Source organism: Telmatherina bonti (genome assembly GCF_933228915.1).
Source record: "Telmatherina bonti genome assembly, chromosome: 14".
Classification (NCBI taxonomy): domain Eukaryota; kingdom Metazoa; phylum Chordata; class Actinopteri; order Atheriniformes; family Telmatherinidae; genus Telmatherina; species Telmatherina bonti.
The window spans coordinates 12,264,862-12,291,668 of NC_136612.1; the positions used below are offsets into that span (position 1 = coordinate 12,264,862).

Sequence of the window (26,807 nt, forward strand, 5' to 3'; positions counted from 1 at the left end):
AGCACACGTTTTGTGCCATGGATTTCTTTGGTCCAACATGGCATCATCCCATTCCTCGCAACAGCGTACCTCGAAGCAGCTCTTAAGGAGTTTGTCTTTACTTTCAGCCATCAGCACCTGCATCCTTTTGAATGGGTGTAAAACAAACACAAGCAAAGCGGCGAACATTCTTGCTAGTCACAGTTTGATGTTCGTATCCCTCCAGAGTTTGCAACAGAAGATGAAAGCAAGCTTCACGGGACTGTGCTCATAGAAAAAAAAGGTTCAAATAAATAAAGCACTAAATAGGATGTACCTGACAGTACGGTACTTCACTGAATGTCCAGCAAAGACAGTCTTTGAAGATTTGCCTATCGGTTCCCTGATAGTTGAGAGGGCAACAAAGGTGAGGTGTTAAGTGGGGTCTAGACCTGCGTAGAGTACGAGCGGTGCAGCGTTGCATGTCGCCCGGACCGATGGGCGGTACATCGCGGCGAATGCTGCTCTGGCTGGTCTAGACTTCGCTGGAAATGGAGTGAGACGGTATGAGGACATCGGGGGTGGCGGGGAACCGATAGGGCTGATGGTCATGTGACCTCGGTGAACGGAGATCTCTGCGGAGTCTGCAGGGGAAAGAGAGGAGTGAGAAAGAGAGAGGACGGGGTACAGGGGGAGGTGAAGGAAAGAGAGAAAGAGAGAGAGGAGTGAAGAAAAGAAAAATCAAGAGGGATGCGCAGGAGGAGTGGCGGCGGAGGAGGCAGATGTAGAGTCAAAACAGAAATAAGGCAACAGATGACGGAGATAGCACAGAGTGACGATGACGAAAAGATACAGAGCTGGTTAGAATGGTTGGACGTAGGCATTGTAAGGTGGGGAGGAGGCAGAGGAGAGTGCAGGATGCTGGTGGAGAGTGAGGGACAAGGGGGCAGATTGAGGGGGAGAAAGGCAAGGTAGGAGACAGAGGAAAAGAGGCAGTCAGGTGAGGGTTAGTGAAGGTGACAGACCACAAAGGACGCAAGACATTTTGATAAATACTTGGACATCACCCCTGAGACAACCTCTTCAGTCTCTTTCTGAAGAGAAGATAGAAATGGAGCCTTTTACTGTTAGTTTGATGGGAAATAGATGCAAGTTACTCTCTAAACTCCTGATAGCAAACACACACAGGGTTTAAGAGTAAGCTAGCAAACAACCATGGTAGAATTTGGTCTCACCAACATTTACAGCAAGACTTGCGTGCACAGAGATGCAAAGGATTCACTTGAGTCCAGGGGTGCAGGTTGGGGCTTGGAGCATGCATGTTTGTTCACTTTTGTTTGGAAGGGGGAAAAAAGTAGGATAACGGTTTCAGTTAAGAGACAAGGGGTGTGTATCTCAGCCATTTGGTAGGCACGGTCGTGCCTCACACCCACCCCCGCCCCTTACCTGAGAGCCACTTAACTTTTCAAGTGGACTCTCCACACAGGGCAGTGTCACCATTGGCATGCCCAACACCGACTCTGGGCGTTGGGTTCGCACTGAAGGCGGATTGGGAAGTAACTGCTGGAAGTTGTTAATCACACAAGTTACCTTGACAAGGAAGGAAAAAGAAAGACAAGAAAATAACTTTAAGCTTGACCCACGAAAACAACTGTTGTGTTATAAACAGTCTGCTGCAGAAATCTCCAAATCTGGTCCTTAGAAGGCCGGTATCCTGCAGGTATTTGATGTGTCCTTGCAGAGACACAAAACCTCTTACGGTGGTTTCAAACCTCACTGGCCTTTGCTAATATCTGGATTTTGCATGAAATGGGAAATGTGTTTCATTGACATCCAGTCCCATGTTGACTCACTCTGCAGAAGTTGTGGGTTGTTATCTGTTCAGCTGTAGGCACTTGTGTAATGCCCCTTGTGCAAGATACTGCAAAATTATATGCAATAAGCTTTATTATGATTCGCTCTAACAGTGAATAATCTGTTTATACTTTAATACCTTACACACAATATCTTTAATGATCTTGATTTTATTTATTGTGTTTACCTTTTTAACCACGCCTCACCATCTATCATTATTTTGTCTCCTCAGGTTAAACGTGATAAGTAACAAACAAGGAATCTTGAATCTTATCAGGGGTTTTTCATGATCTGTGGCTTCTTGTTCTGCGTTATTCTTGCTTCCAGTTATATGTAAGTTTTCTTCCCTATGTGCAGTTCTTTACTTCCTGTTCCTCTGGTTCACCTGGTGTTCAGGTCTGAGTGCTGCACCTGCTCCTCGTTTGTTATTAGCTTCCTCAGTATAAATAGTCCTCAGTTTCCTTTGTTCATTGCCAGATGGCTCCTTCTGTGATGAAACCTGACAGGATGTCAACCTGCCCTGTCCTAGTTTGTTGTTTGCCTCTTAGGAGTTTTATAGTTTTGATTTTCATTCAGGAACTCAAACCCTGGTCCTCAAGGGCCACCCTTCTACAGGTTTTAGATGTTTCCTTGCAATGATACACTTTATCCAAAATGAAATGGATCCAACAGCTTACTGTCAAGTTCTACATAGTGACCTATTAATTTGAATCATGTGTGTTGAAGCACGGAAACCTCTAAAACAGGTGTGTGCAGCTCAGGTCCTAGAGGGCCACAAGCCTGCAGGTTTTCCATGTATCCCTACTCCAACGCACCTGACTCAAATTAATGAATTATTGTGCAGAACTTCAAAGGGGTTGGATTCATTTGATGCAAGCCAGGTGTGTTGGAACAGGATACATAAAAAAATACAGGACAGCAGCTCCAAGGAGCAACTTTGGACACCCCTGTTCTTAAACTAAAAACATTGGCCCCTGGGGACTGGAGTTGCAACCCCTGTTTCAGTTTTTGTTAATATTTGCTTTTTATTGTTTTGTTTTGTTTAGGTTTGTTTTAATAAATCCTAGTTGTAGTGAGAACAGAATGAGGATTTATGAAACAGTGAAGCTTTGCTCAACTAGTTTTTGAGGCTTCATTTATTCTTCTAACCATTTTCTCAACTAAACCATCCACACTACTATTCTTAAGTTTGGGAATGTTTTCCTCATGGATTTAGTGGAAAATTCAACAGGAAGCTAGCTGCCCTAGCAGCTAACAGGCAAGAGACAAAGACAATATAAATATTCTACTGTTGGTGTGGACAAACTTGAAGATATAAAAGATAGAATGGAAATAATTTACGTAAAATGTTCTTGATTATAATGCATGAAATAATGCATAACTTAAAAAGCGGAAAGGCAGGAAACGCAAATGTTCAAGCTAAACATGACAAGAACAAAAATCAATGACTGCATTTGAATTAAAGTCCTTCTTGACAAACTAAAAACGTGAACTCACTATCTGGTTAGTAATCTAAATTTTTACATTTGGTTCTTTATTTTTACACAGTGAATCCTGCCAAGTTAACTTTGCATGTTAGCTTAATTTGTTGGACCTTTTTACTCTCTTTGGATAAAAAAAAAAAAACCCAACAAAATTTATACATAAATTTAGAGAAAAATATGTGATTGCTCTCTAAAAACCAGGGAGATAAGGCATATGAAGGTTCTCATCCACACGTTTTCCATTTTCCTTTTACATCCACACCATCATCCCCTTTCTCCTCACCAAGAACACGGCGATGGCTCCTCCTGTAAAGAATCCTGCCAGGACGTCGGACCAGTGGTTGCGATACTCGGCCACTCTGACCACACCGACCAGCATGGCCAGGCAGAGAAGTGTGAGGCTGATGGTGGGCTTGGTAAGTCGTGTACCTTTGGTCTTGAACACCAGGGTAACGTACATCTGCAGACAAGCGCATAGTACAATACAACAAACACAGATCGCTACAAAGAGCATGTACACACAATTATTTTATTACAAACACATCCAATTTCTCCACAACCGAGAAGCCATGGAACCATGAGAACGAGATAACAAGGAATATTTTCTCAACATCACAGAATCATTTATGTCATAATCCCAAGAAAACAAACATCATTTCTTAAAATTGTTAGTTTATGAAAGTTCCAACAAGTGAATAGAAAAACACACGCGCACCATTGCTTACTTTAAGAGATTCCCATTGTGATCTACAAGGCTTGAAAGTTGCACCATCATGTTTAATGTAGTTATCAAATGTATTTATACCCTTTAATTAAAGAAAAGGCTGAATTAATTAACTCAAAAACTCGAGACTAAAAACAGGAACAATAACTAAAATTTTTAAAACTATAATCTAGTAATATAAGACACTGTTTTTTTTATTTAATTGAGTAGAAGAAACAAAACAAAACAAACAAATCGGTCCTGGACAAATTAGAGCATTTTTGTGATGAACAGTGGGACAAAAATGGAAATATTAAAGGATTGTTCAACATAATATTAGTTTAGTGATGTTGAGTTTTATTTTATCATATTTGTTTGCTTTTAAAAATATTTCAATTTAACTAGAATTAGAAAATAATGTAAAGATTTTCATAAAATTTACTTTTATTATCACTTTTGTAAATTTTAACTTATTTCACAGGAAGCTTTTTATTCCTTCTTTAATGGGAGGATATGAATAAATGTGAGTTTGACTGTATGTAAGGACCTATTACAGTCAATCCCCACATTTTCATATGCGCTACATTGACTTTATACTATGTTACCCATCATGCACTGCAGACTCTGTAATGATGGTCTCTTGTTTTGTATCTTAGTTCTGGTTTCCTGTCTTAGTTTGTAGTTTTCCTTGTTTAGTCTAGTTTCCTGTTTTGCTTTACTGTTCATTAGCTCACCTGGTTTGATTTTCTGATTCATTTCACCTGTGTCTAGTTACTTCCTCCCTTGGTTTGTGTTCTCAGTAGCTGGTCCATTGTGTTTGTCTAGTGTGTGTTCTGAGTTTAGTTTGTGCTTCTGTCAGTTCTCTGCCTTGGTTTAACTAAATAAATCTGACTCCTGAAACCTTCTCAGAGATGATTTAAAAGAGTATTTGTGCAGAAAAAGAAGTAATGAAACATAAACTGCTTTGGTTTTATTTGACACAGTAAAAATGCCAGATAGCGATGTGAGGAGTACTTCCTCCTGCATGCTCCGACCTACCACTGTGTACACTGCTGAGTACACACTGAGCGCTGCGTCCTTGGATGGGAAGGATTTACGTGCAGACATGACAATCAGTGGGTTGCCCGTGCAGGCGCGGCGCTCCGTGATGTACTGCATGGTCGACTGGCAGCCTAACGCCGTGTAGTTTGGTCGACAGGCAGACAGGAAGTGAGGCGTCTGGTTTCCTGTCACTACCTGGCCGGCGCTGGCGAAAATGGTGGTGGTAAACAGGCCGAAGGCATAGACACCTAAGAGCAAGATGTGGAAGCAGGAGGGAAGATTTGTGAAAAGTTCCACACAATAAGTTCCACACATCTGGGATAAAAATGGAGGCATGTTGTCTTTTTTTACAACTAAAAACAGCTGAAGCACATAATTGTCGACTGAGGTGTGAAATTGCAACCGAAGTCTTCACATCAGCTGAGTCAACTCAAGATTTAACTACACCTTCCAGCTGCTTATTAGTTATAATTCCCGTCGTCCTGCTAAGGTAGTGAATACTCTACTCTAAAGATTACAGCCCATTTTATCATCCAGTTAACAGCTACATGCATTCTGAGGTGTAGCAGGTCATGCTCCTAAAATTTAAGCATCTTTGCCGATATCTTCATTATCTTCTCCTTGTTTCTCACTTTCCTTGATAAAATTACACATAAATATACAAAGTGCCATATTTCAGCGAGGTGAAGAGCAGCGGAGGCTGTCCTCACCCAGGAAGCGCACTATGCGTCTGAGAAGGGGGTTGAAGTAACAGCAGTCTGCAGTGACGATGGTCTTTTCCTGGGTTCCCTCTGCCTTGGTGAAGAAGGCGCACAGCTCTCCAACTAGGATCTGTGCAGAAAACAAAAGATCTAGCTGAGGCTTGTCGCACAGTACATAAAAAACAAAAAAAAAGTGCACAATTTTAGAAATATGGGACCCAACTATCCAGGTTATGCTCATTGCTCTTATAGTTATGGGTAGTCTAGCCAACCATTACTTATGTAGCAATGGGGACGTTACCAGATGCACTGAGAAGTACCAGGTTTTCTTCCTGTTAAAGGGGAGTTTTTCCTTCCCACTGTCGCCGCATGCATGCTCAGGATGGGGGATTGGATCCAAGTCATGACTCGATGCAATCAGTTGGTTTCTATTATAGGATATGTATGAATTGGCTTGAAATGATGTGTATGTTGATTCGTGTATGTAAAGTGCCCTGTGACAACATTGTTGTGAAGTGGCGCTATACAAATAAAGTTGAATTGAATTGAATTGAAATACAGTCTTTTGCCTTTACTTATGAATATTTATGGTAAAAATCAAAGCTGTTTTTGCACAAACCATAAAAAATGAAAACAATAACAGCATAAGTGTGTTGGTTGCACAATAACAGGCTTGGTTTAAATCATCATGTGTGACAAGAGATGCACAGACGCCGCATATTGTGTGAAGACTTCAGTGTTGTGTGTGAGAGGTTTAACTACGAGAAGTTACGAGAGTGGTTTGTGTGTGTTTGTATGGTTGTATGATTGATGATGACTATTACATGTATTACATATGTTATTTATTGTTGTTTTATTCTTTTGTTATTTATCTATTTACTTGTTCTTTTTTTCCTGTTTCTTTTTTTTTTCTTTGTAGACGCTGCTGCTCTTGTTTTGTGTTGTTTTTACAGGACCCGCTTGAAAACGAGATGGTGCTTCTCAAGGGGTTATTCCTCTATCAATAAATAAATGTTAAATAATAATAACTGTAGTTTGGGAATGGTTTCAGTAAAATATGAGGGGTTTGGTGTAACGTGAATGAACGAAAGAGGGTAATTCCTAATAGTATCTTATCTCATTGGCTGCACCACCCAGATTCTGTATATTTTACCAACAAAAACACCAAAAGACAGTTATGATGTGTTCAAGGTCCCTTGAAATGGGTGCACATGACATATACTATGTCATAATAGATGTTGTCGTGGGTTTTACTGATACAGACATGTTAATGCCTTCATACATTAGGACAACACGGCGGGAGCCATGTTTGTTTTTTTTTTTAAAATATTTCCCCCCATCCACTAGGAGCTGGTATCGCGTCATGTGATGCTTGTAGTGGGGGTTATTTAAAGGCCATGATTTAGTTGCACAGGTGTTGTTAATGGGAGAAGCAAACAGCTTTTCTACTGTACCTTTAACAGACCCCTTTTTACACCTTTTATGGACTTTGTTATGCTTTACAAAACACAAATGAATGGACAACAAAGAGGAAATAAATACAAACTAGAGAGGAGTTGTCACTGTTTGGAGGAAAAAGTAAACTCAGAAAGCCACTGACTAGTAGCACATTGTGGATGTTAATTGCAACAAATTTGAATGATTTGGAGGTGAAATACCAACGATTTTGTCGATGCACACCAAGTGTGATCCATTTTTTTCCCCCCGAACTTCTTAGTCTGATTAATGGTCGCAGGGCAGCTGAAGCCAATCCCAGCAATCACTGGGCGATAGGCAGGGTACACCCTGGACAGGTCACCAAACCACTAAAAACTTCTAAAATGAAAATAAACAGGAACAAGATACCAGATGATGCGTATTTAGTAATTCCCCCAAACAATCACATCTTACACAAGTACACACATACAAAAACCCGCAACATGCGGCACACAGCTATACAGACCTGCTGTAGGTCACTGCAAGAGCTGATCCCCCATGTGATACCATCACCTCTCCCTCGAAATACACACACACACATATCACAGCTACCAACCTGTGTCAAAATGCAGAAGTGAACTCTGAACTCAACACTGCCCACTAGTGGCTGAACTGACTGAACAACTATGGGATGTAAAAATCCCTCAGGAGTATTTAGGCAGGGACGTATTAAAACGTTTGAAATGGCCTGATTTCCGCATGTAGGCAATCACAGATGGGCCTTTAAATGTTCGCTCTTGGCCCGATGTGGCCTGCTGGGCCAACACATGAAGAGACAACATGTCCCATAGAAATGCAGAAGTTCTAACGGCTCAGCAGCTTTTACTGCCAATAAACGGAAAATAAAGAAGGCAACACGACTACCTGAAGGATGACTAAAAGAAATATAGTCTTTCAAGCTCACCTCGATCATTTCATGATCTAAAAACACAACGATCTATCTCTTTATAGGTGGTAATCACAAGAAAACAGAAGACTGATTTATTGAGATTATGATAAAAACTAACGTTTTACCAGATGAAAATCGGTTTTGTGGTTTTGAGATAACAGAATATGGCGGTCACTCTCAGCTTCATGTAAAATTCTAACTTCTATCTTGTTTACGTGTCTGTTTAATGTACGAGTCCTAATGATGCTGCCTGTTCATACTGATGATCCATTAAAGGACCGAAGCTGTGCGGCTCATCTGCATGACGGCTGGCAGCTCGTCTACATGCAGCCACAGACTGAACCCAGACGTTTGAATGAATTACTTTCAGTAACAGAGATGGGCTCCGTCTGTACGATCATCCTGCTCTGCTGTATCTGTGACTTCATCTCCGACTGGGTTCCACTGACCCATCAACCTTCATGCTTAACATACAATCCCTGTACTGAAGCAAACACAGATGATCGTGTTCCAGTCAAATCTTGTGCTTTTAAGCATTTTCAAGCCTGTCCCGCCAAGCCAGAGAAGTTAAAAGCATGCAGGGGCCCGACTGGAGCAGCAGTGCTGTGAAGTGCATGCCCAGCCGAGTGGTTTCTTCCATTAAACAACTGAACCCCACTGGGTGTGCCATGGCAACCCTCGAAACACTAATGTAAGCAAGAAACCAAAGGGGGGGGGGGTTTAATCAGTGGCTCCAAATCAGAGATATCAGGGGTATCGTCATACTGTGAGGATTTATGGAGCAATTAAACGATGGCGTGGAGACCGTTTCCATGGAGACTGCTGGACTGCAAAAGGTTTGAGCCTGTTTACACCAAGAAATGTCAGATAAGAGTAACGTGAGTCGCGTTCCTCAATAGCGGTTCTTTGACAGCAGACTGGTACTTACATAACTAGCAACATCAGTTATTGATCGGTTTGCAATGTCTGTCCATCCATCTTCAAGTGCTTGTCTTACCATTTTGTCCATATAAGGGGTGTGTGTTTGTGTGTGTGTGTGTGTGTTAGGCGGGATACACCCTGGTTAGGTTGCTCGTCCAGCACAGGACCAACACAGCCATAAACCACCACTCCAGGGAGCTTAGAGTGACCAGTTAACCTAAGACGCATGACTATGGAGGTGGAAAGAAGCCAGAGTGCCTACACACACACACACACACACACACACACACACACACACACACACACACAAACACAAGGGAAGAACATGCAAACTCCTCACAGAAAGGCCACTCTTCCAACCTTTCCAGCCAAAGGTCAAACCAGCAGCATATATTATATTATATTATATTATATTATATTATATTATGTTATGTTATGTTATGTTATGTTATGTTATGTTATATTATATTATATTATATTATATTATATTATATTATATTATATTATATTATATTATAATATAATATATAATATTATATTATATTATATTATATTATATTATATTATATTATATTACAATATGTAATGTCTGTATGTCCACATTCTGCCAGTCTTCTATATATCCCTGCTCTGACACACCTGACTCAAATTGAATGATCCAGCAGCCTACAAAGTTCTGCACAATGACTTATTAATGTAAGCCAGATGTGTTGGAGCAGGGATATATGGAAAAACCTACAGGATTGTGGCCCCAGAGGACCGGAGCTGGAGACCCCTGCTGTTGAAGGTTCAGCGCTCCATTACATTGTTGGACTCCTCTGCCTGCATGCGCCTCTACATGTCTTCCATCCACACAGCAGCTGTTCTCATCTGTACCTTAAACAATGAAAAGACTCAAACCTTTGGAACAATCTGTGAAACAGTTGAGTTTCAGCCAAAGTTGTTGCCTGTATAAGTATCTTTAAGGTCAAATTAAAAACTCACTTAGTAATCTAAGTCTTTGAGTGTTCTTCTTGATATTTGAAAACCTGTATCAGCTTTTATTTATGTTTTACTGTTGTTTATTGTTCGCTTCTTAGAATTGTTAAGCACTTTGGTCAACTTTGGTTGATTTTTAAACACGCTTTACAAATAAATTTCATTTGAACCAAATCCACAGTGATGACCACGGCCATGGCGGCGTTTACACTGTAAAACACGCGCTAAGTCATTGTTGAATGTGAGTGCTTTCAAGCGGCGCCACGAGTCTCATTTCCATACAGTTGTTCACATCATGCACTTGAAAAAAAGTCACAGTCAACCTAATTAAACACCGTCACTTCATGTTTTGGTTGCGCCTGTCAAAGGTGGAAACTACAAAAGGAAAAGAGGCTCAATTTAAAGCAAGCAGCTGCTAAACTGATGTATATCCACAAACATGTTCTACTCGGGATTATTTTAGCAACACAGAGCAACATTAGAGGGAAAAGTAAAAGTTATTTCATCACTTTTTTTCTCATCTCTTAAAGGGAAAGTCTGGGATCCAACATCAGCCAAGAAAATTGTGAATCTTTCTTCTCCAGTAAATCCATGTTTAAGAAACAAAGACGACATTAGTAGAGCTGTAAACGTCTGTTTGATGATGATTGATTTGTCCTCCTGCGTCGGCGCTGTAGCCAGAGAACTGCTGCGCTGGCACGTTTGCTGGAGGTAAAAAGGTAAAAGGTTCGAGAGTTTACTGCAGGAAAGAATTATTCATGTGTGAATAGCATCCATATGAATCATGCAGGCCGTTATTTAAACCAACACTCCTAAATGATCTCTCTGCTGCAGTGAGATACGCTCTGGTGAACCAACTCTGGCCCTTTACTGGTGACAAAGATGCCGCTGCGGTTTAGAGGCAACAGGATTATGATTCGTTGAAATTGAGAAGTCAATGCAGAGAGCACGGAGCTATGAAGGGGCACGAGCTGTTGACCTGGTGTAAGGCTGCACGGTGAGGACAACAGTGTGAATAAGGACACGCATGACTCTACTGGACTGCATCTTCCTGGTGTGAAAGGAAAGGGGAAAGTAACAACTGAAACACGCGGTGAGACGTGATTCATTTGCGGTGCGCTAACGAACAGCATCATGACTAAAGAGTCCATTTTTATCCACACATGGAAGCTGAATGATTCTGCTCTGTGTGCATGAGGAATCACATTTCTGTGTGTGTCAGCAGGTGATGCTCCGGTGAGAGAACGCATCCGGACTGGGCCTCTTTATGAATGAACATCTGTTATCAGACCATGTGTTTTACTCGAAGCGCTGAGATGAGTGAAGAGGAGCGAAGATGACGGACAGGTGGTGCTAGTTAGGGATACATGAGAACACTGACAAGAGAAGCAAGGAACTTAAAGCAAAGAAGAAGAAATTCATACTGTGTACATTTGACCTTATTTAGATGTTTTTTGAGCTTCTTTTAAAGTTATCATGACTCTGCATTATTTCATTTCCGTGTGTTTGTTTAATTGGAAACGTCATAATGAAGCTTTGCAGCTGACTTATTAGTCTTTGTCCTCTGTTATAATGTTAAAAACAAATTCATCCATCCATCCATCTTCTACGGCTTATCCGGGGTCGGGTCGCGGGGGCAGCAGCCTAAGCAGGGAAGCCCAGACTTCCCTCTCCCCAGCCACATTTGCCAACTCTGCGGGGGGGATCCCGAGGCGTTCCCAGGCCAGCCGAGAGATATAATCCCTCCAGCGTGTCCTGGGTCTTCCCCGGGGTCTCCTCCCAGATGGGACGTGCCTGGAACACCTCACCAGGGAGGTCCAGGAGGCATCCTGACCAGATGCCCGAGCCACCTCAACTGGTTCTTCTCGATGCGGAGGAGCAGCGGCTCTACTCTGATCCCCTCCCGGATGACCGAACTCCTCACCCTATCTCTAAGGGAGAGTCCGGCCACCCTGCGGAGGAAACCCATTTCAGCCGCCTGTATACGAGATCTCGTTCTTTCGGTCACGACCCACAGCTCATGACCGTAGGTGAGGGTAGAAACGTAGATCGACTGGTAAATCGAGAGCTTCGCCTTCTGGCTCAGCTCCTTCTTCACCACGACAGACCGGCGCAGAGTCCGCATTACTGCAGACGCCGCACCGATCCGTCTGTCGATCTCGCGCTCCATCCTTCCCTCACTCGTGAACAAGACCCCGAGATATTTAAACTCCTCCACTTGAGACAGGACCTCACTCCCGACCCGGAGAGGGCAATCCACCCTATTCCAGCTGAGGACCATGGTCTCAGATTTGGAGGTGCTGATTCTCATCCCAGCCGCTTCACACTCGGCCGCGGAGCGGGAGCGGAAAAAAAAATCTATCAAAAATAAAACATGTGAAGACAAACATGTACACTCACATTTGCTTTATTAGGTGTTCAGTTGCTTGTTTGCACAGATAGCTAATCAGCCAATCACATGCACAGCGAATGTAAGATCAGTTTTTATGAATATACTTAGTAGATTTAACTTAGAAGGAATGTATTTGTTATAAATACTGACACAAACTCTGCACAAGTTAAAATGAGTCAGGTGTATTGCAGCAGGGAAACTCTTAACTCCCAGCAGAACTGTAGCCCACAATGACTGAAGTTGCCCAACCCTGTCCTGGACAGATTTGCTAGCTCCTACTGATAATTTATGCTGATCAATAAACCTAACATGCACGTCTGTGGATGGTGGGAAGAAGCCAGAGTATCCACAAATGCACAGGAAGAACCTGTGAACTGTATGTCTTCACCCAGCAGAACATGTTCTCCCCGTGTTCTGCAGATTTTTATTTTGGCAAACTTTGGTACTTCAGTCGCATCACAGCACGGTTTAACCATCACAGCCCACCTGCTGACCATGTCCATCCCTTTCTGAGCACAGTGTAGCATCTTCTGATGGAAACTTCCAGCAGGATGATGCACCATGTCACAAAGCTCACATCATCTCCACCATGACGATGAGTTCACTGTCCTCCAACGGCTCCACAGTCACCAGATCTCAGTCCAACAGAGCAGCTTTGGGACGTGGTGGAACGGGAGATTCTCATCATGATGAGGTGGAACGGGAGATTCTCATCGTGATGTGCAGCAACTGTGTGATGCTTCATGTCAACATGGAGCAAAATCTCTGAGGAATGTTTCCTTTTTGAATCTATGACACCAAGAATGAAGCCAGTTTTGGAGGAATACAGGTTCCAAGCTGCAAGGTGGACCTGCTAAAGTGGCCAGTGTGTCAATAGCATCAGTTTTGTTGGAGCATCGACTTTGTGTAGCAATGACAAATAAAAAATAAAAAAAACAAAAAAAACAAAACAAACAAAAAAAAAAGCAAAACAAAACAATATTCTGCACTGCCATAGATAAATATTGCTTTGTTTTTATTCATTACTATGTTATATGGATGCTCCAACAAAATATTACTGTATTTATGACAATGATAATAAATCCAGACATTGACCTATACAATGATGAATTTCTGTACTGTAGAAAATATACAAATTCGGCAGGAAGGGCTGAATATCTTTTATGTCTCAGGATCTTGATGAGAAGATTACAACAGCAAACAACTATTTAGATAAATTTAAGTATAATGAAGATATTGTCATATAAGAAACGCTATATGCGATAGAAAAATAACAAATATTCAAAATAGAAGAAAAGATCTCGTATAATGTGTTTCCTTCAAGGAGAACATGCCATGAGATAATCAGCACATCTAACTGAAGCCAAGGCTCCTGCTGTTCTAGGCTGAATGGACCAGCAGATCCATGTAGCTGGAGCTCTGCAGCCACGAGAACCTAATGCTTCCAACAACTTTGAGAAATGTATTCATGTGTGAAGAACATAGAGATGCTTTACTGTCACTAGCACCCCATTATCTGTCATCATCCACGACGACTTCAATCTCTGCTTTGCAGAATGTACGTAAGAATTGAGCTAATGGACGATGCGGAGGGCAGTGCACTGGTCTGAGTGCATCAGCATCATCGCCTGTTCTGCTCACGTGGACTTCTCACCAGGATTTTACTGTGGAATGAGCACTAGCATGAGACTAGCAGAGAAGACTGACAAGAAATACGGAACAGATGGATAAGAATGAAACAATATAATGGAGAAATATGGGGAAATGTAATTATTTTGTTTTAAATATACCTGCACTCATAAGGATTTAAGGGCACCTCATGCTAACACTGTTGCAGCTGCACAATGGAAATATTTTGAAAAGAAAAAAAAGCACACCCACTCATGCTGATGTGTCAGAAGAAATCCGACAATGACAGGTAATAATGCATTTGTTCTGTTGAGCAAAGTGAGCCTGCAGGAAACCCCCCCCCAAACACTTGTTCATAACGTCACACTGTTCTTTATTTAACCTGGTGGAAGGAAAAGCTGCTCGTTTATGTGTGGCAGCGTTACTAATTCCTGTTTTTCCCAATTCTCTCACTTTCCCATTTCACTGCTCGTTCCTTAATGCAGAGAAATGAGGTTATTTATTCTCTCTTTCTTCTATTTTTAACCAATTTATTTCCATGCTCCTCTTTTCTTCGCCCTGTTTTAGTTTAAACACATGAACGAGGGAGATGCTGCTAAAGCATGCTGGGTTGACTTGGAAAAAGAAGAAGAAGAAATTTGCATTACTCTAAATCAAGAATTAGATGTTTTTCTGAATTCAGAAGATATTTTTAAATTAAAGAATTTTTTGTCTGTTTTTTCTGAATGAATGAAAAACTTCCAAGTTCCACCAAAAGCTTTGAGCCAAGAATAAAAAGACAGAATAAAGACATAATAATAATGAGATTTAGTGCCTTACAACACAAATGTTTAGCTTAATTAGACCGTACACCTACAAATCAAAAATCTTTATTTGCCATTGAGGCAATGTCCCGGCACAACAAGATAATTCCAGTCAAACCAGTCCAAGACGAGACGGAACAACATAGATGTGACATAAACAGGATCAGGCAGACTGAGGCCTTTTTATGCAGGATGAGGAAAAGATCGCGAGGAACGATGGGGTGGGTGGGAAAAAAAAAAAAAATGTATCTCTTTGCATGGAGGGGGGGAAAGGTAAAGATACGACAAAAAACACACCTTTAAACAAAAGAAAAAAAAACGGAGGGGCGGGGCAAGTGAGGCCACAGCTAACCGGCGAATCCATCCAACTCACTGCAGTGGAGGGAGGGCAGTGAGAAATGGGTGAGTGTATGTATAGCAGTGAGAGTGAGTGTGTGTGTGTGTGTGCGTTCAGTGAGTGAGTCTGTGAACAATGTAACTAATTGGAGAGAAATGACTACAAAACAAGTTCCTGCAGTGGAAAAATAGTCTCTTTTCTGCATGTGCACAGGTTTTGTTCCTGTTTCACTCACAAGTATTTCTGGTAAAAGTACAGAGTGAGGTTATTCTCTTACAGTACATACACAAGTACGAATGTTAATCACGCTTAAGGTCCATTTATGCTCTGTCTTGAACACGTTCTCGTTATTTGTATAGCGCCACTTCACAACAATGTTGCCGTAGTTATTATGGCAGTTTATGCACTAGTGGACAGTGTTGAGTGCAGAATTACCGTCTGTGTTTGACACCGAATAGAAACTGCAATCAGAGGCGAGTCGTACTATTCGGCATACCAGGCTCTTTCCTGCATCCCGGTGCCCTTTCAGGCCCCAAAAAAGCCTTCTTTATATTTTGACCTCATTCCTTTTATTCCATCAATGTTTCTTCAAGATAATAGCCCCCCATTCAGTCTGCACTATCTGGACTATTCCATGTTTAATATCACGCTGCACATCTGTAGAAACAATCAAATAAACAATAAAAGGTAAAAAAAGATAAATCAAAATGACGCTGACATACGTCCCAAAAACAGAAAAAGAGACCAAACGCAAAAGCTAGCTCGCTTTCTTACTGGAACCATGGCAGCGGAGTTTCGCTGGGCTTTAGACTTCCAGCAACAACTTGTGTGCAAATAACTTTTTTCTTGGTCTTACTGCTGCGCCTACCAGGTCCAGGTAAAGGACGTTGATTCTGTCTCTGAATGTCTGTCCGCGTGAGGGACGGTTTTTGCTATGGGCAATGTGGGCAACCGCCCAGAGCGCAACCTTTTTAGAGGGGCACAAGCGCCCTAAAGAAAGAAAAAATCGGACAGTTCTTAAGACTAATACCGTGCATTTCCATGTTAAGTTAATAAGCACTGGACGCGCTACAACATGTCAACTTGCTACAGAGAGTCATGTAGTCATGTAGGCTCGCATCTGCAGAGGTTGGGTTCGTCTCCCTCTAAGAGGAAAAGCAAGGAGGAGGCAGGGGAATGACAAAACTCTTATTATCCAACACACACACACACACACACTACTGCTTCCAAATAAATGATGATGATGGTTGGTTTGCCCACGGCGCAGAACTAGCCCGGACCACCTCTGGTCTGCGTATTGCACATCCATTCCCTCCTAACCCAAACTCAGAGAAAAAGCAAACATCTGATAAAGCCTGAAGAAAGAAGGGTCTTCACCTCAGATCCACCGCTGTACATTGTGGTGTGTGTTGGTTTGAAAATCAGTGTCGCACATCAGACATCTTGTACATCATCGAAGAACAACAGAAGAGAATCACGGAAACTGGAGTCGAGTCTCCCCCAGAAGTGCAGCGCTGGCAAACAGGTTTTATTTAAAAGACAAGAAGCCGATGCAGCAATATAGACGGGAAACCAGCTGTCCATCCGTCTGCGGATCGGACTTTTGTGTCGAGTATAAATGGACCTTTACTCTTAATTCATACTCCTTTCACAGTAGCTGTAAAAAATTCAGGTTCTGATACTGAAGCTGCAACCTCAGCAGTAACTTCTGCAATACTGCAGGTTCACCCAACTTATTCACCACAGGTGTCAAACTCTGGGCCTCGAGGGCCACGATGCTCCAGGTTTTTCCCAGCTCAGAAAACATCCATCAGTAGCTGCATTCACACAGACCACTTTTCATCCAGTCAGCTGAACACGTCAACTGATACGATCATCCACAGTCAGAAATAACATTTAGTCCAGTTGAGAAGGGTGGTTTAAACCTTTTCATGATGGGAACAGCAAGGAAAAAAAACCATGTATACACATGATGACATAATGGCGGCAGCATAACTGCACTGTTGGCAGATAAAACATTTTTGTGAGAAACTTGAAGAGTAATGGAATATTGAACACTTTTACTGTCAAAAGGTTCAAATAAAAACAAAAAAGAAAGCTGACACTTTTCATGTCTAAAGCTTTCCAAACATAATAAATCTGTCATCTGAGTGGTGGACTTTATGTCAACGTGTCAGCTGGAATCTCTGATCAGAGTGGTTTCAGATGAAACATGAAAACACAGCGACTGTCTGCTTTAATGAGTGACTTTAATACCTGCTCTGATGGATCATTAGACGATGCAGTTTAGGCTCATAAAAAAGGAGCCCTGGGTAATATTTGGACAATCATTTTCCAGTATGAGAGATCTTAATGGGGAAGATGCTATTTATGCAACAGAGCCGGTTAAAGATCGAGGTCGAAGCCAAGTGAAGGTGCCATGATGCGGTTTTTGTTTGTGGGTTCAGTTCTAGTTTACATTTTTTTTAGTGGTTTTCCTTGTGTTTCCAGTTTGCCAGTTCACAAGGATTAATTTAGTTTAGTCCAGTTTTTTTTTTAACCTCTTTAAGCAAAGGTCCACTTTATTCATCGAAAAAGTTACAAGGCACAAACCACTATTTTATTAAAGCCTACATTAAAAATATAAAGTCTATCTTTTCAAAGTCCCTTGAAGAAAAATCAGAGAAACACAAGAAATGGGAATTTTATGATCCTTCATTCTACTCAGTGGGAAACCTGGGCCTGTTTGGATGAACAAAGACATCCAACTCAATCTGTTGGTGTCCTTATATAGGCTATTATAAATTGGCTTTCATTATGTTTTTTTCTCTGTCTGTAAAGCGTCTTGAGATGGCATTGCCATGATTTGACGCTATATAAATAAAGTTGAATTGAATTGACTTGAATAGACCTGCTTTTTTGAACAGTTAGGGGAAACTGGATCATTTCTCAGGGCACACCTTATAATCTCTCACGGCACAGTGGTTTAAAAACACTGGTTTAGTCCAGTCAATCCACCTGTATCTTGTGTTTTCTGTGTAATTCTACTTCCTGGTTTCAGTTCTGACTTCCTGGTTTGTTGTGTGTTAGTTGCTTTTCCTTGTGGTCTGTGTAATTATGAAAACAGTATCTCTAGCATTTCCTCTGCCTCTCCAGGATGCATGTTGGTCCACATCTCCATGCGCCGCATCATAATAAAAGGGAATTCAACATGTTTCCTGCAATCATACTAGATTTTTTAAATAAAAAAAAGCAACAAAGCAAAGTTTTACAGTGTTGTTCCATATTTTGTTGCACCTGATGTGCTTCTTTGTGGTAAACCTCTTTTCCTTTCCTCTGAGAGCCCACCAGAATGTTTTATTGATGTTAAATCACAGAATCATCGGTGGAAGCCCCCCCAAATAAAAAAAAACAAAACACCAGACTTTAGTTTGTCACCATTTTGACACTTTCTGAGTTTGCAGGGACATTTTTTTTAGTTCAGGTTAACTCTTCTGTCGAGTTTTCTACCTGTTCCCATCGCACACCTGCTCCTCAGTGGCTGATTGCCACACCTGCATCTTGTTTCGCCATTAGCCCCCCCATCTGAATAATTACTCCTCGCTTTCCTTTGCTTGTTGCCAGGTCTTTGTCGTTGTCTCTTTGTCAGTCAGTCTGTCCATCATGTGTTCTCGTCTCCATTTTGGCTTTTTGTAACATTTTTTTGTTTAATTTCTAGAATGTTGTGCCTTTTCCGGACCTCCTGTTTACTTTCTGCCTTCATCGCTCCCATCTCCTGACATAGACATGGTCACATGAAACCTTAAGGTCATGTAATTATTAAAGATGGCTTGGAAATAATAATTGGTTTCCAGAAGGATCGTATTTAAAGAAGACTCGGTGTGTAACCTGGAGAAACCACTCCTGCTTCTGACTCATTCAGCTGTTTTTAATCTAAAGAGCATTTGGGGAGAAATGTGCACGCAGGAACATCCCAGATGTGCTCTGCTGTTCGGATGCGCCCTTGTTGTGGATGCTGACACTGGTGTTTGTCAGAGATGTCTGAGGCTCTCCACCAGCCATGCAGCACCCCCCAAGGTGTGTTTTCCTCTTTTCCTGAATGAAAAAAAAAAAACGAAATGGATCAAAGCTCAGAGGCGAAAAAGTGACAATATTCTGTCTAATCTGATTTCACAGGAATGTGTGACTTCTGCTGAAGCTGGTAGATATGCAGCAGGAAGGCGTAAAGTCTATCTCTGCTGCGCTGCTCATTGCACAGGCAATCAGGTTGATGCAATAACCTCTGTGCAGCGCAGCTGTCAACATTACCACAGGGAGGGAAAAAGAGAAAGTGGTTGAGGTGACAGGGGTAAGCGAAGGAGCACAGAGACTGCTGGTGATGCCGTCTATCGCTAGCTGGGATTATTATCACGGATTGAGAGTTGTTGCTGTGTCCCATGCGGATTGGAAACCGTGCACGCTGAATTATCCCGTATGGTTATCAGCACCAGATAGAACAGATAGAGCCTCTTTAATATGCAGCGATGAAAGCGGCATGAATGTTCTCCATTATCTCCTTCAGCATCACAACTTTTATCACGCATTAACATCCTCTCTACGCTTAACTACATGTTCCTGTGATCTCTTCTCCCCTCTACTCTTCCTGTGCTGTCACAAAATGAAAACAAAAACCTGAGGTGTAGTATCTAAACCTACAGCGTTCACTCCTGCACACATGCCCACTGCCACCCTTCCCCATTACAAAGCCCACTCTCCCTTCTGTCTCATTAACCCGAATTTGCAGCACACAGACCAGAAATTGGATGTGTTTAGGTCTGCGTGAGAAATCATTGCATGAAATAAGGAAACAAATATAGAAGAAGGACCAGAGGGGAGACCGAAAGGCAAAGTTTTGCTTGTAAGGCATCGATAATGCCTGTGTAACTGTGCACGGATGTGAGCTTTCTGTGTGGGGTTGGCGTGCACTCACACTCCATCCTGATGGGGAATTGTGCCGTTAAATGTCAGCTAACCGTCATCGAGGCTGAGGGGAAAGAACTATGGGACACTTCTGATGAAGATAACATGTACTGAGGAAGTGATGTAAAATCAGCTTCAGGCTTCATATGGATCAGATCTGAGCATCCCTGACAAGCGGTCGTGATTTATTACGGAACTGTTATAACTAACTGCAAGCCTTAGCATTATTCCAGCTAGTATCTCAGCTAATTTTACAGATGATTTGCAAACCAGAAAGTTTTAGTTTTCATTCTCCTTTTTCATGTTTACCACTGACATAAAAAACTTCCCATTCCCTAAAAAATTCCCGACGGTTGCTTCTTGTAAACATCCTGTGTTGCTGGGTGTAAATGCTTTGAATTAATTCATATTAATCAAATTAATACCTCACATTAATACCTGGTTTTCCTTGTAGGGCTGCAGAATTATGACTAAAATAATAATCACGATTATTTTCATCAATATTGTAATCACGATTATTTATCATCATATCATATGTATCATCATTGTATCTGGAATAAGTACATGAAGGAATCTCATATTTCATATCCAGTGTTTTGATGCAGCTGTATTTTCCATTCTCCACATGACTTGCTCTTATCAGTCTAAAACTTGTTACATCCTCCATGAGAAGCTTCGTCTGAAGCCGGGAGGGATCAATGCGGGCGGCGATGTCTGCTTTTTGTTGCAATGAAGCTAGTTCTTTTATATTTAACGAGCAACTTCCTCCGCGGCAGGGCAGGTTGTGCACGAAGCGGGGTTCGTGTATTTTAATGCCACATGTTGAAAAAAATGGATACACCCCCCCTACAACTGAGCCAAGTCCCTAGTCGGACCGAGTCTAGCGGACCATCCTGATGCAAATGCACCCTAAGAAGAGACCCCAGGGCAGACCCAGACTATGCTGACAACATAATGTCCCTTTTAGTGAGGGAAACCTGAGAGAGGGGTGACTGGATTTCCCTCCTGGATCTTGGATACTAGGAAGAAAATGGATGGAAAGTTAGATTAAGAGACAAATCTGTCCCATTCATCTATTTTCTTCTGACCCAGACGCTGCTCTCTCCAGCCACACATGCCTGCCTCTCCTGAGACACTACCAGGCCAGGAGGCATACATAATCTGATAAGCAGATGCTTGAATGGCCTCAGCCGACTCATGCATTTACCCACAATGCAATGCGACGTCAAATGCAAGAAGTGCAAATGTTACTCCTGTTTAGGGTCTAGAACAACATATTTTGTACAACTAGGTTATGATAACCAAAATAGTCTGACTTTGTCATGGTTACACACACATTTGGCTACTGGCATTTCCCTCATCAGATTGAAATAAAACGCTGGATGTTGGAAACAACTCTGCATGTTTTTCTAATTCACATCTTACAAGCAACTTCATTCATTTTCTACCTGGATTCATTGGATCATTGATCATTGAATCAACGTAACAATATAGACCAATATATATAAATATATATATATATATATATATATATATATATGCTCCTAATATTTGGATCTGACAACGCCTCGGAGCCTTAGTTTCTGGTTTCCTGTTTTATTTTGTAGTTTTTCCTGTTTAGTTCTCTTGGTTCTTGTTTAGCCTCATGGATTTTCTGTTGTAGTTCACCTGGGTTCATTTACTAGATTTGTTTCACCTGTTTCTTGTTTGGTTTTCCAGTGTATTTATACCCCTCTGTTTCAGTTTGTGGTTGTTGGTTCATTTTGTTAGTTCAGCCCTCATCTAGTCCTGGAATAAATCTATCTTCGACCTACATCCTGGTTTCCCTCATCTCTGCATTTGGGTCCGCACCACATCGCTACTGCCACCGTGACAGCCCTTATAGATGATTTAGAACTTTATTTTAACAGGATGAGTTTTCATCCCAGCCTTCTACGTCAATATGGCGGCATTCACATCAAAGACCAATCCGGTTCCTTGTGTGAGATAAAGAACAGGAAGCGAAGACATAAGAACATTATTTTGACATCGTCCTGACACGTACATGATTAGCAGTCAGGGTTGTGCTGCAGACTGCAAAGCGAGCAAGGCGAGAAAACTGACAAGTTCACAGGATCCATGTGATAATTGACAAAAGAGACAAGCATGTGTGTGGTGAGAGTAAGAAGGGGGCATAAAGAGTTGAAAAAAGAGAAAAAAATGTGAAGTTTTTAGATAAGTTTGGAGAATACAAAAAGATTTGTGGTGGAAAAATATATGATAGATGTTATTAAAGACCTGCGATGGACAGGCGAGCTGTCCAGGGTGTACCCTGCCTTTCACCCAAAGACTGCTGGGATTAGTTCTACTTTCCCTGCGACCCTTCATTGGATTAAGCGGTTTGGAAAATGAATGAATGAATGTTATAAAAGACACACTAGAGAACTTTTTGCCATTTTCCCATCACAGCCCCACATCGAGGGCTAATTCAGCATCCGTCCTGCATCCTACCGGACCTGTTAGCTCTCTCCAGCCAGTAAACTGACGATGACTCTTGTTTTGTCTCTTTCTCTCTTTTAATCTTCTTGCATTTCTTTGCTGAATCAGCAATGTTGAGTGTTTAAAACAGTCAGTTCCTTATTATACTGTGAAGCGTAACGTCACGGATGTAAAGGTTGCAGTTCAATTTCTCAGCATCGGGATGCTGCTGGTAAAATGCACATCATAGATGCCACTGTGTCATCGAACAAGTCTAGGATGTGGACTTTTAGGGGCCAAAAAGTTACGTAATGCGTCTTTAAAGTAGAGGAAACGCAGAAACAGAGAAACAAAACAAGACTAAAGACAGAAAACCCTAAATGGCTAAAAAAAAAAAAAAAAAAGGGGAATAAAAGGACGTGAATAGAACATGAAGGTAAAAAGTTCAACATGATGGAGTGGAGTGAGGAAGGAGGGAGTTTCTGCAGAATGAACTTGCAACACAAACAGAAAGACGGGAACAAAGTGGAGGAAGGATTCAGAGACTGAACACATGTTTACACACAGTCGCCACAGATCTCTGCTAGCTAAGGTAAATTTGCTCTCAGATTAACTGGCTTACATGCTCCATCAGGCAAAAGTTCAAGACGAGCGTAAAATGAACCAAACTCGAGCGTGTTAAAGTGGAAACACTGCAGATGCAGCAGTTTCCACCAGATAAAACTGGATGCGACTCCAGCAGAATGAATCGAAGCGTTCGGATGATAAAAACGTACTTGTTTGGTTTACTAATTAACTGACGAAAGTCTGCCGTACAGTTTCAGGGATCATAAAGGATGATTTCTGTACGCACAAGTCATTCACAGGAGAATTACAGGCTTACGAATGTTCTCATAGTGCTGTACCCCCCCCCCCCCCCCCCCCCCCCCCAAGGGCTTCAACACCTCATTATCTACTTGTTCTTATGTAAATTCACGACCTGAAGAATTTACACGAGTTGCATACGGTTTGGGCGAACCAGCCAGGAGGGAACCCCCCCCCCCCCCCCCCCCCCCCCCCCACCCCCCTTTGCAGTATCGACATGAAAAACCATGTCATGAAAACTTTTTTCATATTTTTCTCATATTTGAGAGGTTTTTTTTTTCAAAATGTGATATTTAAGTTTTGTGCAACTCTAGGGGAGATGGGAACACGACTATTAATGAGGTCCTGACAGACTAAACTACACGTGTTTCTCCATAATGATGTCAGATAACAGAACAATATCGAACAAGAAAGGCAGAATTTATGTTGTACTGCTTAAAAAACTGTTCCTGACAATCTGAAAATAAGGTTTCTATTTTCTTTTCACACTTTTTTATTTTAGATGAACAGTGATTGGATGTAGTCTAAGTTGTACAATTATTCCCTTAAATAAACAAAAAAATGGGACAATAATGGTTACCCTTTTAACGATGTCAGTGTCCAAGTCGTGAAGCTTTGAGAAGGTGATTGATGGTTTTAATTTAGAGCTGGTTGGAGTTCTCTGAGCTCTGCTGTGTCTTCTGCCGGGCTTGTAGGTGAGCCTATATGTGGGTTATTTCCAATCACAGCTCCATATTTATTAGGTAAATTCAACCAAACAAATCCACATCCGAATCTGTAATTAGTGTCTGCAGCAGCAACGGTATAATGCTCTTTCCGTACGTCTCTTTGCCTTTTCATAAGATGGTCAAATTATCCGAATACAATGCTGCAAATAATCCTGTTGCTTAGCAGCAAATACACTCGGATAAATCCAAACCTCTTAGCTAAGCCCATATAAAAAGGTCGCAGGTCTATTTTTGTGCAGCCACTTTATTCCCAAAAATGAGGCTCAAATTTCCCTGCTGGACTGAACAAAAGATATGAAGCTGGTCCAGAATCAGCAGCAAATGGCAACACGCTTCATCAGCCTGGTACATTCACAGAGAGTTAGTCTGCTGCTGTTGCAGGCCGTGACCAGTGTCAGCACAGGTCATGCAGGACTAACGGCTGCATGGGATGTGCTCTGACCCACTTCAACATCTTGAACAGATTTCGCCTCAGTTCTTGGCACACTTAAAGGTCTACTTGTCTTGGGTTGGTGGGCACAGTTCAGTATTGTCTGGAGAGCCACAGATATGTCAGCAGAACAAAGAAAGTGTTTCCTTTTTAGCAGTAAGCAGTGCTTTAAGTGGAACAAAATAAGTGGTGGAACTCCCTTAATGACTAGCTGTCAGTTTGTTGTGCAAATATGGGACAAAAACATGGCTGATACTTACATGTAGATCTATAAATTGATCTATAGATTATTATTTTATAGCACAGAAACAAAAAACGAAAACAGCAAGTTCTAAATCAAATCCACATTTGCATAATTCAAAGTGCCATGGAGACACTTTTATGAACTTCAGGCCTCATTGCTGGACATTAAAAATAACACTGAAAAGTAAATACATAAACTGATTTATTTGCAAAAATACCCTCCTCATTCATGAATATGCAAGAAAAAAAGCTTGTAAATAGGTGCCCACTACAGGGCCACTCTGCATGAAAGGGTCAAAAACAAAAAAAAAAATCCCGGTGTACACCGCGCTGGAAAAAAGTCCCGGTACACAGAGGGATAGAAGTTAAAAGTGCCGGTACCGCGTACTGCTGCATGCCGCCCCACTTAAGGCACTGGCAGTGAGGCATGGAAAAAACAATAGATTTGGCAGATTTGAACTTTTGTTGCCAACTAAATTTAACAGCTTAACTAAATCTGTAAACCGTGTTGCTAAAATCCTCACTTTTCCCCAGTAGCGTTCAGTTTTCATTCAGCAGATGTAGAGTCACTCCAGAGAGAGGAAGCTGACTCACAGTGGACGAAGCAGCTTCACGGAAAGGCTGAAAAGTTGCAATTTCAAGACTGAACTTGTAACACACTCAGCGTGTGTTTGCTTTTAGCAATGTTTTGCATGAAACTGGCAGAAACAACGTTGTGTCACTTCAAATCAGGATCAGGACATGGACAGTAAAATGTAGACTGTAAACATCTCTTTGCTTTTCTGCTGTCAGGTTTAGGTGACTGAAAGTACGTGGGCTTGGTTGGAAACAGAATGAGGAGAGTCTGGCTTCACCTTCAGGGGTGTGATACGCCGAGCTGACAACTGGCCATCAGGCATGTTGGCAGAGTTGGCAAACCTCCGTCTGTTTGTATTTTTGATGTGTGTGTCCTTTCACCGGCGTCGGACTCCATCAGCCTCCTTTCTGCTGCTGTTTGTGTCAGATTCAACTTGTAGAATTGGTGTGTTGTCAGTAAGAACTCTCCTACTACTGCTTTACCATGCTATACTCTACGGTCCCCTCCTGCACTGGTGAACAATAGCTGCACTTCCAGCAACCCTAGAACTGCACAAAAACTAAATATTACAACAAAAACTGGGAAACTGGTGTGTATCGCTGCAGTGGAACCGAAACACCTTTTGCATTTGGATGTGACCTAGGAGGTCACATGACCAGTTAATTTCAGGTAAAACTGGTGTGGTATTGGGCTGCATGGTGGCGTAGTGGTTAGCGCTGTGGTCTCACAGGAAAAAGGTCGCTGGTTTGGTCCTCAGCTGGGGGAAGGGCGTGCATGTGGAGTGAACTGGTTACTCTAAACTAGTCTCTCTGTGGTCCTGTGATGGACTGGTGACCTGTCCATGGTCTATCTGTCTCTCACCCAGTGATTGCTGGGATAGGCTCCAGCTTCCTTGTGTCCCTGAACTGGGCTTAGTGGTTTAAAAATAGGAATGGATTAATGGCGCTGAATGGATGAATGGATGATTAAAGAGGAAATATAAACTGCTGTCTCTGATAGCAAGCAGCAAAATGCAGTTTTCCAGTGAATTAGAAGGTAAAGGACGGGGACAAAAGCCGCCACAAATCCTCTGTAGTCAGTGGAAAACCATGAAACAACGACGCTGCATGGCTGCCAAAAGCTGCAGTTCTCATAAAATCTCCTCAGATAAAATCTTATGAGATCTGCAGCCTCTTCGCTGATAATAGTATCGCCTCAAAATATCAAATATAGCTTGTCAAAATCTTAGAAATATGGCTTTTACTTTGCAACAATGTTGTGAAAGTTTTATGTTCTGACTTAGATTTTCATTTATTTCTTCTATGGGCAGGACTGGGATTTGTCTGCTTATCCTCCTTACAGGTACAGATAATGTGTGGAGACTCTGAGATGTCTGCATTCAGACATCTGGGATCTGATTAGGTA

At 41.8% G+C, this 26,807-nt stretch overlaps 1 protein-coding gene across 1 annotated transcript in view; it reads right to left on the bottom strand.

Annotated features, from left to right (window-relative positions):
- Positions 1–493: 493 nt before the first annotated feature.
- Positions 494–26,807, bottom strand: part of plppr2a (phospholipid phosphatase related 2a) — a gene marked incomplete at both ends in the record, with an annotated part of 66,495 nt that continues 40,181 nt past the window's right edge. The window contains 5 exons of the mRNA XM_079252714.1: positions 494–602; positions 1,421–1,548; positions 3,580–3,756; positions 5,038–5,288; positions 5,751–5,871. Of these exons, the coding sequence (XP_079108840.1) occupies positions 494–602; positions 1,421–1,548; positions 3,580–3,756; positions 5,038–5,288; positions 5,751–5,871 (786 nt within the window). The remainder of the gene's footprint in view (positions 603–1,420; positions 1,549–3,579; positions 3,757–5,037; positions 5,289–5,750; positions 5,872–26,807) is intronic.